The sequence below is a fragment of the Sinocyclocheilus grahami genome, unplaced genomic scaffold (assembly GCF_001515645.1).
Source record: "Sinocyclocheilus grahami isolate Dianchi unplaced genomic scaffold, SAMN03320097.WGS_v1.1 scaffold179.1, whole genome shotgun sequence".
Taxonomy (NCBI): Eukaryota; Metazoa; Chordata; class Actinopteri; order Cypriniformes; family Cyprinidae; genus Sinocyclocheilus; species Sinocyclocheilus grahami.
In genome coordinates this window covers 1,670,284-1,687,570 of record NW_015505358.1, presented here as the reverse complement: position 1 = coordinate 1,687,570, position 17,287 = coordinate 1,670,284, and the positions used below count along the sequence as shown (strand labels likewise).

At 30.8% G+C, this 17,287-nt stretch overlaps 1 protein-coding gene across 1 annotated transcript in view; it reads right to left on the bottom strand.

Moving 5' to 3' along the window:
• Window positions 1-5,107: 5,107 nt before the first annotated feature.
• The window catches only part of plcb1 (phospholipase C beta 1), a 73,404-nt gene continuing 61,224 nt past the window's right edge, over window positions 5,108-17,287 (bottom strand). Inside the window, exons 16-25 of the mRNA XM_016284073.1 lie at window positions 15,783-15,947; window positions 15,600-15,699; window positions 11,244-11,348; window positions 8,809-8,924; window positions 8,454-8,592; window positions 8,216-8,269; window positions 7,719-7,746; window positions 7,446-7,626; window positions 6,429-6,503; window positions 5,108-5,765 (exon numbers count right to left, since the gene is read on the bottom strand). Of these exons, the coding sequence (XP_016139559.1) occupies window positions 5,562-5,765; window positions 6,429-6,503; window positions 7,446-7,626; window positions 7,719-7,746; window positions 8,216-8,269; window positions 8,454-8,592; window positions 8,809-8,924; window positions 11,244-11,348; window positions 15,600-15,699; window positions 15,783-15,947 (1,167 nt within the window). The 3' untranslated portion in view covers window positions 5,108-5,561. The remainder of the gene's footprint in view (window positions 5,766-6,428; window positions 6,504-7,445; window positions 7,627-7,718; window positions 7,747-8,215; window positions 8,270-8,453; window positions 8,593-8,808; window positions 8,925-11,243; window positions 11,349-15,599; window positions 15,700-15,782; window positions 15,948-17,287) is intronic.

Sequence of the window (17,287 nt, the reverse complement as noted above, 5' to 3'; positions counted from 1 at the left end):
CCTTTTGCTGGTTTATGCTGGTCCTTTAGCTGGTTTATGCTGGTCTATGCTGGTCCTTTTGCTGGTTTAAGCTGGTCCTTTAGCTGGTTTAAGATGGTCCTTTTGCTGGTTTATGCTGGTCATGTGCTGGCAAAAGGACCAGCATAAACCAGCAAAGGAAAAGCTTAAACCAGCAAAGGAAAAGCTTAAACCAACATCCCAGCGTCAAAACTTACCTAACCAGCATATGCTGGTTTTTTCAACAGGGAGACTCCCATTTTGACAGTTTACACAATGTGTTGTGAAAACAGGTTAAACCAATTGGGCATTTTAATGGGCAAGAACGGTGGAAATGTTCAAAAGTTTTGTGCATTAAAAAAAAGCAACTTTTAAAAAAACATGAATTGAAGTAAAACGTGTGACAACTAGCCCCGGCGGTTTCCCCCTACAGTATGCAGAGTGAGAATATGATGTTTACATTTAACTCGAGACTTAAAACACTCACTGATATACGTTTACTGTAACTTATAAGGTTCTGAAACAGTTTTACATAAAAAAGACAGAAGACTGTAAATCCAAAACACTCAGTGATTGAATCAGTTTGTGTTAAATCAGCTGACTGACAGACGGATGTTGTTCCCTCAATAACCCGCATTAATATAAACACACGAGAGGAATCCAGAGGATATTTAACAGATGCTGCCTCATTATTACACTTTACTTCACTTTATTGGGTAAAAGTGGAGTTTGTGAGTTGACTTACCCGCAGTTCTGCTGCTCCGGTCACTGATTTTCCCTTTATACGCCTGAACATTAAGGTTGGTTGTGCATCACACTTTTTCCTTCCACTCAACTTTCTGTTAACATACTTGGATACAGCACTCTGTGAACAGTCAGCTTCTTTGGCAATGCATGATTGTGGCTTACCCTCCTTGTGAAGGGTGTCAATGATTGTCTTCTGGACAACTGTCAGATCAGCAGTCTTCCCCATGATTGTGTAGCCTAGTGAACCAAACTGAGAGACCATTTTGAAGGCTCAGGAAACCTTTGCAGGTGTTTTGAGTTGATTAGCTGATTGGCATGTCACCATATTCTAATTTGTTGAGAGAGTGAATTGGTGGGTTTTTGTTAAACGGGAGCCAAAATCATCACAATTAAAAGAACCAAAGACTTAAACTACTTCAGTCTGTGTGCACTGAATTTATTTAATACACAAGTTTCACAATTTGAGTTGAATTACTGAAATAAATGAGCTTTTCCACGACATTCAAATTTATTGAGATGCACCTGTACATTGAATAAGCTACAAACTCGATCATAATGCACAATGTTTCCATATAACTTCTATGTAAGTTACTTCTATGTAACTGGCGGTTGGCAAACCAACTAACATGTATTTTGAGCTGCAGCTCGTCATTTTAATGGAGTGTTTCACTAGTTAGCAATAAACCGGTTAACTCACCTGAATTTTTTTGTTAGATGTTATATTTGGAATGGAAATATTGATATTTTATTTGTAAACATCTTTTTTTTTTGCTTATTTCAGTTTCATCAAACTAGGGAGCTATGCCAGTTGTAGTGCTGACAGTGTGAACATGGCTGAAGACTCGAAAAGAGGAACAGACAAACCGAATCAATCGAGTGAGTCGTTTACACTGGAACCGCTCCGATTGATTCAAACTCAAACTCGATTCACTAGCAAAAACAGATCAAAAGAGCCATTCATTTTCAATTTTCGACATCGCTTGTAATGCTTTTAAAAAGCACGCAGTGATGCTGAAACGGTGCTTTTCGAAACTCCGAGTCAGTTAAACCATTGTGTCGCAAAATGATTCACTGTTTGAACCGGATCGCGAATCATTTGATTCAGATCGGGACTTCGGAGCAGGTTCGCAAATCTTTATTTTTTTGTATTTTTTATTATTAAACAGTAGAAAACATCAAACTATTAAGGCAGTGCAGTTATAAAAACAAAACAAATAAATAAATAAAGAAGAAAGTATAAATACAAATCCCTTAAAAACCCTGATTTTACTATAGTAAAATTCTAGTAACCATGTTTTTTTTGTATAACCACAGTTTTACTACAAATACCGTGGTTAGTGTAGCAAAAGCATGGTTAATTTGTGTGTGGTGGTGGATAAATTCAGAGATGCAGTTTTGACTTCTTTAGGATTAACAGAGTTTGGATAGTTTCCATGTACTCATCTAGATCAACTTTGAATAAAGAAAAGAGGTTTAGAGCCAGATTTGTGTTAATGTATGTGAAATCTAGCTAGCAGGAAACAAATTAATTAAGTTATATTTTCCTATATTCTCGTTGGATCTTTAAAACCGAAAGAAAAGTCACAAAATGAGATTTGGATGAACATGAAAAAATCTGACATTGCCAAACAAGTGAATGAATCTTCCTCAGAAGAGACAAAAACAGCAACTCTCTTCAATGTCATAAAACAGAGTTACATTATTAATATGTATCTGTCTGATGTGTTCTGACAGGCTTGAAGAATATATTAAAATACTTCAAAGGGAAAGTAATAGAAACCTTATGAAGTCAACCTCAATAGAACATTTACATCATTGAATTAGAAGTTAGAAATGTCATAAAGGTGTAAGATTTATTAAGTATTAATCTGTGAAGGGTTATATAAAATCAATGCGTGACAGTCTACTGTAAAATACTTCTAAAAGCTCACATGCTTTTTAGTTCACACTGTTAATTAAAGTTCAGAAAAAAGAGCAAATGATTAATATTGTTCAAAGACTACATTTCACAAGAACAATTTTATTAAAACCAATGCACAACACGAGCACAACTTACATTCAACAATATTTGTCTTCCAAAGATCTTGATATTTGTGATACTAATAACAGAAGTGGACCAAATCAAATGTCTTTAAATGTCAAATCGGGATCTTTTCTGTCAACAGAAACACAAGTCGAAAATAATAAAGTGGCATTCAGTAGCATACAGATGCTGTCATATCTATCTAATTCTGTAGTAGTATAAATATCTTAAAAGTGCGCTTATGGTTTATACAAAGGGTAATTGCGACTTTTCATCCCAAAATTCAGACTTTTTAATTACAATTCTGAGATAAAAAAATTCAGAAATCCGAGATACTGTAAAAACTCACAATTCTGAGGAAAAAAAAAGAGAATTGAAAAATAAAAAGTCGCAATTAAAACATTTGTTATTCAGTGGTGGAAAAAAAAACCCAGAATTGCAAGGTTTAGGGATGAACCGATATGAAAAGACAATTGCACAAAAGGCTGCAAACGAACAGCGCGCATCTGAAGTGTCTCTGAAAGAAATAATGCATTATTTACCGGCTTTAAGATATCGGCCAAATTTTCTTATCGGGCCGATACTGATAACAGAAAAAAAAGAGCATTTATCGGCTGATACCGATATGGTGGCCGATATATCGTGCATCCCTAATGCAAACTCAGAATTCCGAGAAAAAAAGTCACAATTCTATTTATATATATATCGCAATTTTGAGATTATATCTTGCAATTCTTGCAAACGTTTTCAGAATTACACAAAAGTTTTCAGAATTGTGAGAAAACAATTTGCAAGGACCTTTTTTATTCCGCGACGGAAACAAAATTCCACACACAAAATCTAACAAGGACATGTTCAGGTCATATTTCCCCCAAAACCAGAAATAAACAAGAAATTACATTTTGCATAAAGAAAATAAAGCCTATTTTAAGATCATCATGATTTTTTTGTAACATTTTTATGACAAATTGCCAATACTGTAATACAAATAATAATAATGTATGCATCATGATGTTGTTCTGCCTTTTAATTTATTCTGATAAAACACTGTATTACTGTAAAGTACAATGCCTGTCCACAACTGGAATTTGAAGGAAAACGGTCATCGATTCTGGGGTGAAATGTGAGCTGGACATGTTTTCATGAGATTCCCTCAGTCATTAAAGTGACCTATTGATGCTAATTGGACCATTCTGACTGTAGTAACAAAAGAAAGAATTCAAACAGTTTCATAAAACCTCCTAAACAGAACTGAAATGGTCCCTTAACACAAAGCAAATAAAACATATGCAATTGTTTTTTTTAGAACGACCTAAAAGTGTCTGTTATGGGTTTGAAAATAAATAAAGCTTATAAGTTGAAACACACCTTCACAAATTGATAATAGTTCATCACAGTACAACACAAGCTATATTGCTGACATTTTACAAATGTGAGAGTGTATGTGTAGAAGCACAAACGGCCGGCTGACTGTAAGCATGCATCCCTGAAACTGCTCCAGGTCAGTGTGGGACAAAGTTTCAGCACCTCCAGACCAGGACCGGTGGAAAATCACCCGCTAGGGCTCCTGTCGTTTACACAGTGCAAGTCAAGCACTCGCAATCAAACCAAACCAACAGCAGAAAGAAGATGAATCGAAGAATCATCATCCGTTTCAGTGCAAATAAACCAGGAACCTTTCAGAAACTCTCACGTCCGGAAGAGTGAATCTCACAAAGCCTGGTGAGAATTCAACCCAAAAATCAAAGGAAAAACAAAACTAAACATGAATTTAAATTTTGCTCAAAAAATGACTATTTTAAGGGTGAAATATAGTTAATTACACTTAAAATGTCATTTAAAAAATATAATGTTTAGGTGAAATGACAAAGATTTGAAAAAGAAAAAAAAAACATGGCTAACATTATTAGAAGACTTCATGTAAATAAAAATGAAACATAATAAACCGGTTAACTGTAAGAGTCAGAGAGAGGGTGAAAAATGGTCTTTTTATTTATTTATTTTATTTTTAAATTTTTTGATAAATGTAAATATAATTTGACAGTTTTTGGTGCACAAAAAAAATTATTATTATATGACTTAACTCCCAATAATCCAAAAAATATATATATTTTGCTGAATAAAAATAATTTAAGGGTAAAATATGGTTAATTACAATTTAAAAATGCACATATCTTATTTATTTTTCTTTAAGCAAAATATATTTTGGGGTGAAATATGACTCAGACAGGAGGAAAAAAAATTGAGAACTTAAAATAAATAAAAAAATGATTAATTAATTAAATAATACAATATAATGTGACCATTTTAAATAAGTGTTAAGGACAATTTAAATTTAAAAATGCACATATCTTATTTATTTTTCTTTCAACAGACTAATTTATCTCTAAGCAGAATATATTTTTGGGGTTAAATATGACCCAGATTGTTGTTTTGGGTTGAACTGTCCAGGATGTTTTTGTAAGATTCATCCGATAAAGATAATTGACGGCTACAGTATCTCAATGCAGTGTCATGACCTGCGTTCTCTTCCATTAAAACACTTTTATTCATTATTATGAGAAGCAAAACAACAAAACACTAGAAATAATTCAGACTTGAATCTTAGTGTGTATCCACAGTCAACGTAAAACAAATGCATAACTCCCAGCGCGACATGAAGCCGTGTTTCTGATGCGACGTTCCGTGACTCGGATCCACAGACTCAGTAGTAAACACAAGCCTTACAAATCTCTACTATGTTAATGAAGGAACATAAAAGTGAAGTGGGAAGAGATCCTGAAGGTTTCTGGCATCAGTCTTTCTTCTCCTCCTCTGTGTCGTCTTCAGACTGCGCTCCCTTCTGCATGAGTTTCTCCAGCGTGGAGGAAGAAGAGGGCAGAACCTCCTGCTCTCCGTCCTCAGTCTTTCTCTTGGTGCTTTCCTGCACAAACTCCTGGATCTCCAGTGGAAGCCGCCGGAATTTGTCCTGGTATTCCTGATCCAGGTCGTTCTGGATCTGCAAACACAGGCCAAAATATTACAGTTCAAGTCTACAGGGAATCAAAAATTACCTTTAGTGCATCATTCAAAATCGAAATCCTTCCTTTTTTGACTGACAGCAATAGTTTTGTGTACTAGGAAAACAAAACTTCTTCTAAGTCCAAAATGAGCATTTATTGAAACTCAACTGCAAAAATGTTTCATTTCAAACTTTAACGGCCACATTTACACATCAGTGAAACCTATTATATGTTCAGAAACAAAGTCAAAGTGAGGTAATAAGGAGGATAACCAACAATAAGACATATAAATAATAAAACATAGAAAAGTCTGTGAAAAAAGCAAACAGAGTCTGACAGAGGGTGGAAAAACATCCTGAAAAAATTAATTTGACCGTTTTTGGTGAAAAAACAACAACATGACTAACAGTATTAGAGGACATAAATAAATAATAAATGTGGAAAAGTCACATTTATTAGGCAAATAACAGCCTGTTTAATTGTGAGACAGAGAGAGGGTGGTAAATGGTCCAGAAAAAATATATAAATTTAAATATAATTAAATAATCCATTTAAATGTATTATACATTTATCATATGACAGAGAAGACAAACACTGTGAAGTGTGAAGAGTCATGTTTGCTCTGGTTTTTGATGATGAGAAATGAGAAAGTCTTTCACCCTCTTGATGTGCTGCACCACCTCGTTCACATACGACCTGTTGATCTCCAGCTTCTCCCTGAAACCAGACAGAGACTCTTACAGTGTCATGCGAGGCGTTTAACAGTGTTTTATTGCCATCTAGAGGACAGTTTTATAAAGAATCATCAAAAATCCTTCCATTCCCTTTCTTTAATTGCCTCCCAGAACATGAATAAAAAATAACCTGAAAATAATCTTTTTTCTCTCTCTCTCTCTAAAGAGATCTGCAATTAGTTTGAAGATGATTATTTTATATTAGCATATTATATTGTATAAATTGTGTGTAATGTATTAATGTTTTTGTAATATTACACATACTGTATAGTATAGAGAAAAAACAATAATATGAATTTATGTTTCCATACACACACAGAAAATATGATAATATTCTTAGATTATTATTTAAAATTAAATTCAAATATATTACATAATTTTTAATCATTTGTTGTATTATTTATACAAACATACACACACACACACACACACACACACACACACACACACACACACACACACACACACACACACACACACACACACACACACATATATATAATACCTGTACACATATACAGAAAACAATAGAATAAAAAAACTATGACAGGTCATTTCAAATAAAATTATAATATATTACAATATAAAACAATGCAATATATATATATATATATATGTGTGTGTGTGTGTGCGTGTGTGTGCTTCTACTAAATACTGAGCAAAGGGTCTGAATACTTAGGACCATGTGATATTTCAGTTTTTCTTTTTTAATAAATCTGCAAAAATGTCAACAATTCTGTGTTTTTCTGTCAATATGGGGTGCTGTGTGTACATTAATGAGGAAAAAAAATTAACTTAAATGATTTTAGCAAATGGTTGCAATATAACAAAGAGTGAAAAATTTAAGGGGGTCTGAATACTTTCCGTACCCACTGTATATATAAAATATTGTATTTAGTACTGCTTCTAAAGAGTCATTTGCGATCCCGTCTCTAATCTGACCTGTTTGATGTGCTCTTTCTTCAGATATTTCTCGCTGTAATACTGCTCCTGACGCAGATTGAGGAGCTGCTGCTGCTGCTGTTCTTTGAGTTCGGACAGTTTCTGTCCGCTGTCCTGATCCAGATTGGCCAGCTCCTGCTCGAAGAACGAGGCTCCGTGTTCAGGACTGGACGACAAACACCTGACGAGACACACCAGTCCGTGAGATGTTCATTCTCCTGATGGTTCTCCACTCAGTCCAAACAGGGATTGGATCAGCGGACGTCTACCTACCTCTTCTTACCGTCTCGTTTGGCAGTTTATTCATATAAACATTTTTTATATTATTAGTAACACCAACAACAAACTAACAAATAACATTGTATATAATAATAATATTTTATATGTAATAATGTAATATAAAACAAAATAATATTGTTTTATATATAAATATATAATAATATAATATAATATAATATTATATTATATAATAAATAACCTGCCATTGGTTTGTTTTAGCCTCTTTTTTTGTCTGTATATCTTTATAGAAAATTCATTGAATTTATTTTGTATTTTACTTTATTTTATTATTAATTGTTATTATTATTATTTATCTTATTTGAAATAACTTTGTTGTCATGGTTCCTTTATTCTATTATTTGTCTATATGGTATCATTACAAAGTTAATTCATATAAAAACAATAATACTATAAATGTAATTTAATTAATAATATAAATTTAAATTATATATTATCATATATTAATATAAAATAAAGAGTCAGTTACTGACCGGTGAGGACGCTCTGAATCAGATCTTCAGTCTTTGCCGCTGGTTTGGTGGAGCCTGAATCATAACGGGATAAGATCTCATCAGATTAGATTCATGCATATCCAATAATTCTCCTAATTTTTCTCTCCTGTCTTGTGGACGCTAGATTCGGATTAGTAGTGGACAGTACAGATTTATAGTTCAGTATGGAACCTGCATCAGATGAGATGATGTTGTGTGAGGTGTGTGAAGCTCTGACCTGTGGACTGCGGCTGTGTGCTGATCTGGGACACGGGTTTAGGAGCGGCGCTGCTGGGTGTGTGACTCAGTCCGTTCTCAACCGGGACGGGTTTGGGTTCGCTTTTAACCTCCGACGGGTTTTCAACACCAGGATCCGCCTGAAGAACAAGGAACTTCATCATCAAAACCTCCAATACTATTCAAACTCTCACAGACTGCTTCATTACTAATTCATTACAATGACTTCTTTCATAAGCAGATGAATTCATTAGTAATGAGTAATGTGATTAGAGTTCAGATGCTGATCTACTATGTGATGGTCACGCATACTCCGTCTGAGCGCTTCAGCTCTGGGGATCTGCTGGTGTCTGTACCTCTTTGGTGTCTTTCTCCTCTTCTCCCTCCTCTAGAGTGAGCGCCGCCAGCTGTTTGGATCTCTGCTCCATCAGGTTGACGTATCTGATGGGGTTGGACAGCGCTTCGATGACATCTGATCAGCACAGAAACACACGGCAAACTCACAACACACTCCAGTCCTGCAGCTTTCAATTATAAACATTTTCACTAAATCCTTCAAAAAAACATCCAAAATAAACGACAAAGAAATTCTAAAATATTCTATTTGATTTGATATAAAATTGGCATTTTAGTTTACTTAACTATTAGCAATAATCAATTTTTAGTTAACAATTTTAACTTTCTCACAATATTTTGCAACTTCAAAAACATCCGAAATAATAGTCAAAAAAATTTATATTTTTAACATTTTAGTTTACTTAACAATTAACAATAATCAATTTTTAGTTAACAATTGTAACTTTCTCACAATATTTTGCAACTTCAAAAACATCCGAAATAATAGTCAAAAAGATGTAAAAAAATATTACATTTGATTTTATATATGACATCAGCATTTTAGTTAACAATTATCATTTTTCTACAATATATTCTACAACGTCAAAACTATTTAAAAATATTATATTTGATTTTATATATGACATTAGCACTTTAGTTTAGTTGACAATTAACAGTTTTTTAAAAGTTAACTATTATAACTTTTTCACAATATTTTGCAACTTCAAAACCTTTCACAAAACATCCAAAATAATAGTAAAATGATTATATTTGATTTTATATATGACATTAGCACTTTAGTTTAGTTAACAATTAAAAAATAACCGTTTTAGTTAACAGTTATATATTTTTTTTTACAATATTTATTCTTCAAACCTTTCAAAAATAATAAGAATGCCCAACAGATAAAACCCACTATTTGATTTGATATAAAATTGGCATTTTAGTTTACTTAACTATTAGCAATAATCAATTTTTAGTTAACAATTTTAACTTTCTCACAATATTTTGCAACTTCAAAAACATCCGAAATAATAGTCAAAAAAATGTAAAAAAATATTACATTTGATTTTATATATGACATCAGCATTTTAGTTAACAATTATCATTTTTCTACAATATATTCTACAACGTCAAAACTATTTAAAAATATTATATTTGATTTTATATATGACATTAGCATTTTAGTTTCGGTAACAATTAACATTTTTGGTAAACAATTATACATTTTCACAATATTTTGTAATTTCAAAACCTTTCAAAAACACCTAAAATAATGGTCCAAGAAATTCAAAAATATTATATTTGATTTTATATATGACATTAGCATTTTAGTTTCGGTAACAATTAACATTTTTGGTAAACAATTATACATTTTCACAATATTTTGTAATTTCAAAACCTTTCAAAAACACCTAAAATAATGGTCCAAGAAATTCAAAAATATTATATTTGATTTTATATATGACATTAGCATTTTAGTTTCGGTAACAATTAACATTTTTGGTAAACAATTATACATTTTCACAATATTTTGTAATTTCAAAACCTTTCAAAAACACCTAAAATAATGGTCCAAGAAATTCAAAAATATTATATTTGATTTTATATATGACATTAGCATTTTAGTTTCGGTAACAATTAACATTTTTGGTAAACAATTATACATTTTCACAATATTTTGTAATTTCAAAACCTTTCAAAAACACCTAAAATAATGGTCCAAGAAATTCAAAAATATTATATTTGATTTTATATATGACATTAGCATTTTAGTTTAATTAACAATTCTTTTGTTAATTGTTTAAAAAAAACTATTTTTTTTTTTTACAATATTTTGCAACTTAAAAAAAGAAGAAAACCTCCAAAATAATAGCCCAAAGTATTCAAAGATATTACATTTGATGTTATATATGACATAGTTTGCTTTGTTATTTAACAAATAACAGTTTTTAGTTAACAATTATAACGTTTTCACAATATTTCGTAACTTTTATATGACGTAAGCAATGGTTTGCCTCTTTTAAAGGCTTTTTTCTTAAAGTGACATTTTGCTCATACAAACGTAATATCTGAAGATTCATAACAGTTGGAAACCCTCAATGAAGAGGGCTTTTTTTCTTTCTTTTTGGCATTTTATGGGTCAGTTCATCTTTTAAAAAGGCCAGAAATATTTTGAATATGTTATATTCAACATTTTCATAATAAAGAGCCAAAAGTCTAAAACTATTATCAATAACTTTGATCACATTCACATAAGATAAAACTTCTGACATTGGGTCTGTATCACTGGTGATATAATATTCAAATACATATTTGCATATTGAATGAATGATGCCTCATTTCTAGAAGTTTTCATAAGTGAAGTCACTTTGTTTCATGCGGTTTTAATAAAGCAAAGTTTGTGTTTTCTGACAGTGGCAGAGAAAGTTTCAGATAGTAATGAGTTTCTTACCGGCGAATGTATCGGGAACGTAGTCCTTCACCTCGATATTCACAAATATAGCGGGAAGAGTTAGAGCTTGATTCTTTTCATTTCTCAAACCGATGTAACGATAACCTGTGAGAATGTGACAAAATTAGGTTTTAATAAAAGAAAAGGAAAAAGTTGAACTATATCTGCATTCCACGTCACAAAACGTCTTATAATAATGCAATGCAATACAATAAAATACAATACAATGCTATTTTTATGTTGCAAAATAATAATACAAAGTTCTTATTAATATACTAAAATAATCCAACTCTAATCTAAATTAAAATGCTAAAAAAAAAAAAAAATCGTATCAGAAAAATGTATCTGTATTTTCATATTTTCATACTACTACTACTACTAAATTATTATTAATATATTAAAATAATCAAACTGTAATCTTAAAAAACACAAAAAAATATATATAAACTGAAATCATATTTCCCCTCACAATACAATAAAATAAAAAGTACAACTATATTATTATTATTATTATTGTTGTTGTTAATAATAATAATAAATTAGTATTAATATATTAAAATAATCTAACTCTACATTAAATGTTAAAATTCCATATTATTATTATTATCAATACGAATAATAAATTAATAAAATATTAAAATATTCTAACTCAGTTAAATGCTAAAAACACAAAAAAATCAAAACATAAACTGAAATAATATTTTATATCCCTCATAATACAACACATTAAAAGAAAAATAAAGTAGAGTATCTACATCTTCATGTAGTAAAATGTATTATTATTATTATTCAAATATTAAAACAATCTAAAATAACACGAAATTAAATGCTAAAAAACACATAAAATCAAAACAAACTGAAATAATATTTTATATCTTCGAGCAATTAGTATTAATATATTAAAATAATCTAACTCTACATTAAATGTTAAAATTCCATATTATTATTATTATCAATAAGAATAATAAATTAATAAAATATTAAAATATTCTAACTCAGTTAAATGCTAAAAACACAAAAAATCAAAACATAAACTGAAATAATATTTTATATCCCTCATAATACAACACATTAAAAGAAAAATAAAGTAGAGTATCTACATCTTCATGTAGTAAAATGTATTATTATTATTATTCAAATATTAAAACAATCTAAAATAACACGAAATTAAATGCTAAACAAACACATAAAATCAAAACAAACTGAAATAATATTTTATGTCTTCGAGCAAGGGGTTGTAACTCTCCCTCACAATACAATACAATAAAAGAAAAATAAAGTACAACTATATCTACATCCTCATGTTGTCAAATGCATTATTATTATTCAAATATTAAAACAATCTAAAATAACACGAAATTAAATGCTAAACAAACACATAAAATCAAAACAAACTGAAATCATTTTTTATATCCTCCTTCACAATACAATACAATAAATGAAAAAAAGTACAACTATATCTGCATTATAGTACATAAAATAAAACTGTAACAACCTTCAAGAGTTACCTTCAATAACGATTGTCTTTTTTAAATGAAGAACAATTCTTGAATCACAATAGATCGCAGTTAATCGATTTTATGTATGGATGCTCCCAGATTCTGGTAATAAATGACGTTTGTGTCATATTTTAGCCTATGTGTGGAGAAGGTTTTGAATATTGTGTTCAACTTCAAAGTCATAAATGTTGAACAGCCCTGGTTTAGTCAGTATGAATGAAACGCCGGTTTGTTGTCGTCAGTGTCGGGGAAAGTTACTTTTAAAAGTAATGCATTACAATATTGCGTTACTTCCTAAACAGGTAACTAATTACGTTCTTAGTTACATGTTAAAATTCCATATTATTATTATTATCAATAAGAATAATAAATTAATAAAATATTAAAATATTCTAACTCAGTTAAATGCTAAAAACACAAAAAATCAAAACATAAACTGAAATAATATTTTATATCCCTCATAATACAACACATTAAAAGAAAAATAAAGTAGAGTATCTACATCTTCATGTAGTAAAATGTATTATTATTATTATTCAAATATTAAAACAATCTAAAATAACACGAAATTAAATGCTAAACAAACACATAAAATCAAAACAAACTGAAATAATATTTTATGTCTTCGAGCAAGGGGTTGTAACTCTCCCTCACAATACAATACAATAAAAGAAAAATAAAGTACAACTATATCTACATCCTCATGTTGTCAAATGCATTATTATTATTCAAATATTAAAACAATCTAAAATAACACGAAATTAAATGCTAAACAAACACATAAAATCAAAACAAACTGAAATAATTTTTTATATCCTCCTTCACAATACAATACAATAAAAGGAAAAAAGTACAGCTATATCTGCATTATAGTACATAAAATAAAAATGTAACAACCTTCAAGAGTTACCTTCAATAACGATTGTCTTTTTTAAATGAAGAACAATTCTTGAATCACAATAGATCGCAGTTAATCGATTTTATATATGGATGCTCCCAGATTCTGGTAATAAATGACGTTTGTGTCATATTTTAGCCTATGTGTGGAGAAGGTTTTGAATATTGTGTTCAACTTCAAAGTCATAAATGTTGAACAGTCCTGGTTTAGTCAGTATGAATGAAACGCCGGTTTGTTGTCGTCTGTGTCGGGGAAAGTTACTTTTAAAAGTAATGCATTACAATATTGCGTTACTTCCTAAACAGGTAACTAATTACGTTCTTAGTTACTTTTTATTGAAAGTAATGCGTTACGTTACTTTTTAAATCTGGGCTGGGCTTGCTTGTTTGCTTTTAATATAAAAAGTTCTATTTTTGGCAAACGTAAAAGCCCTTTCACACCAAAAGCCTCAGGCTGAAGGAAAAATTAATTCACGTCTGTACGGCAGAACGCAGAAGAAGAAAGTTCAACACTCTTCAGCAATAAAAAAAGAAGAAGAAATGTTAGTTTATCTTGTGTAATTTTTGCTTATTAGTATGGTTGGATCATCGAAGGTCAGCAGCAAATTGGTTAATAAAATGGGATTAAATACATAAAGGATATTTGTATTATTTAACATATTTCATTATTGCAGCTTTGAGTCATATTCTGAGTTGCTTTTGACTGTTTTTATTAATTTTGAGGAAAACTAAATCAGATTTTTTTTTTTTTTGTGAGTGAGTGAGATGGATCAATGCATGTTGCTACCCGGTCTCATGGCAAAAACGTACCTGGGGGCACATTTTCGCACGAAATACGTACCAATAAGTACGTATCACTGCAGTTTCCAAAAGAAATGAACACTAGAGGCAGTAAAACTCCGACACCTTTTAAATTATTTTCACACAGAGTATGATTTACAGAGCTTCGATTAATCAAGCGTAATTTTCGCACAATTACTTGAAGAGTATTATGTTGTGACTTCAAAACATTTTTAACATGCTGGGAGATTTGAAAACTGATGCTTTTGAATGTTAGCACCGCACATATCCAGCTTCATATCAATGGGTTTTCATAGACGATAGGTTTGTTCGGTAGCTAGCGGAGTACGGAGACGTACTTGAGAGGCGAGGAGCTCCGGCGTAACTACGGTTCGACAAAACAGTTCAAATCTGCATATAAGGAAGTTAAAATGGCACGGTTGCATCAAAAAATGTGTTTTATATCAGTTTTGCATTTGTTAACACTATCGTAGGTTTAGGGTTGGGTTTGGTGTAGGGCATATTTCCAACACGATAGAGCATTAACTTTTAGCGACAGTCCCCGGATATTTGAATTCTGAACCGCCGCAATACGTACCTGAAGAAACGTAATAAAAACACAGCAATACGTAACTATATCAACGTATTAAAAACGTGCCAGGGTTGACGTATTGAACCCATGTCGAAACATGTAATAAGGCACGTAAAAACGGTGTTGCAGAAAAGTACCCAGAGGTACGTATTTTTATGAGACTGGGTTGGCATGTTCACATTTATTCTAGAGCTGAAGTAACATTTACTCCCGTTTTCTCTCAACATGGGAACAGGAGAGCTTTCAGTCAATAAATGGGAAAAAAAGTAACTCGCGTTACTTATTTGAAAAAGTAACTTTCAACTTTTTAACTTTTTAACTTCAATTAAAGAGTAATGCGTTACTTTACTAGTTACTTGAAAAAAGTAATCTGATTACGTAACTTGCGTTACTTGTAATGCCTTACCCCTAACACTGGTCGTCATGACTGTTAATGCAACTCTATCTTTACTATACAAAGGCTGCATGAATGCAAGAAAGAAAAGACCAATCATATTTCAGTATGCAAATACTGTGATGACATAATCACTGCTTGTAAACACAGACTGAAATGAGTCTTTAAGTCACATGGCTCAGGCTGATTCTCACCCGGACGAATGGCTGAGACGGGAATGATGCGATGGCCGATGAACTTGCCGCCCTCTTCATACACGGCTATCCTGAGGGACGCCAGCGTGGGCAACACCACCTGACCCGGAAACAACACCGTTATTGATTTCACGCGCTCCGAGCGTCTGACGGACGCTTACAGGACACCGAAAACAGCCCTACTTTTTTAAAGACGATGGGCTCCTCGTCCCACACAGGGTTGATGGCGTTGCTCTGGGACGTCTTTGTCTTGAAAGCTTTTCGTCTCGTGTCGACGGGAAGTCCAAACATGTCAATCTCCACATAAACGCCCACCTTCTTGTCAGTTAGAAACTGTCCTGATATGATCTGAAGAGACAACGAGATATAAAGGAGCCTGACACTATATCAGAATTGAAAGTGCTTCAGCTACAGCTAGTTAAAATTAAGTTACTAACAAAACGAAGGGAACGATAAGGGAACAATATTCTTTAAATAATAGCTAAATTACATCATTTTTACAGTGTTTTTCTGGAGCAAAAACAACTTTAGCATTAATATTGAACATACAACATTTAAATTATGAATGGTTTCATTTTTATAGTGTTTTTCTGGAGCAAAAACGAATTTGGGCATCAAAACTGAATATATGAATTTAAATGATAAATTATAGCATTTTTATAGCATTTTTCCAGAACAAAAACTAATTTGACAATCAAAATTGGACATGCATTTAAATAAAAAAATTCTATAATTTATACAGTATTTTCCTGGAACGAAAACTAATTTGGGCATCAAAATGTAGCATATTTGAAATGAAACAAGTTACAAGTTTAAATTATAAATCATATCATATTTATAGCATTTTTCTGGAACACAAACTAAATTTAAACGATAAATTATTTCATTTTATATAGTAATAAAACTAAAACAAAGACTAAACAAATTTGAACAAATAAATTAAAGTGATAAGTTATATAATTTTTATAGTATTTTTGGGCATCAAAATTTAACATATATTGTTAAATGATAAATTATATCATATTATTTTTCTCCTAATTTGGGCATCAAAACTGAACATAAATTTAAATTATAAATGATATAATTTTATATTTGGTCATTGAAAAATTAGATAAAATACTAAAAAAAAAAAAATGATGACAAACTTCGGAAAATTTAAAATGAACTAGAAATTTGAAAAAAAGGGAATGGCATGAGAAATCTAAATAATTTTTTTAAAATATTATTATTTTTTAATATTTACTTTAAATTATAGAATGTATTTAGAATGTATTTTTAAAATATAAATTATCATATTTTTTTGTAAAAGATGGCCAACAAAATTGAAGATATACATTTAAAATATATATTACATAATTTTTATAGTGTTTTCTGCAACAAAAACGAATTTGGGCATCATAATTGAACATAAATTAAATAATAAACAATATAATTTTTATAGTATTTTTCAGGAATAAAAATTAAGTTGGCCATCAAAATGGAATAATTAAATGATCAATTATATTATTATTTTTCTGCGACAAAAAACAATATGGGAATCAAAATGGAACACCTAAATTTAAATGATAAATTATGTCGTTTTATATAATTTTTTCCAGGGGAAAACCTGGGCATCAAAATGGAATATACACATTTAAAAAAATAATAATAATAATAAAAAAATAAAAAAATAAATAAATATATATATA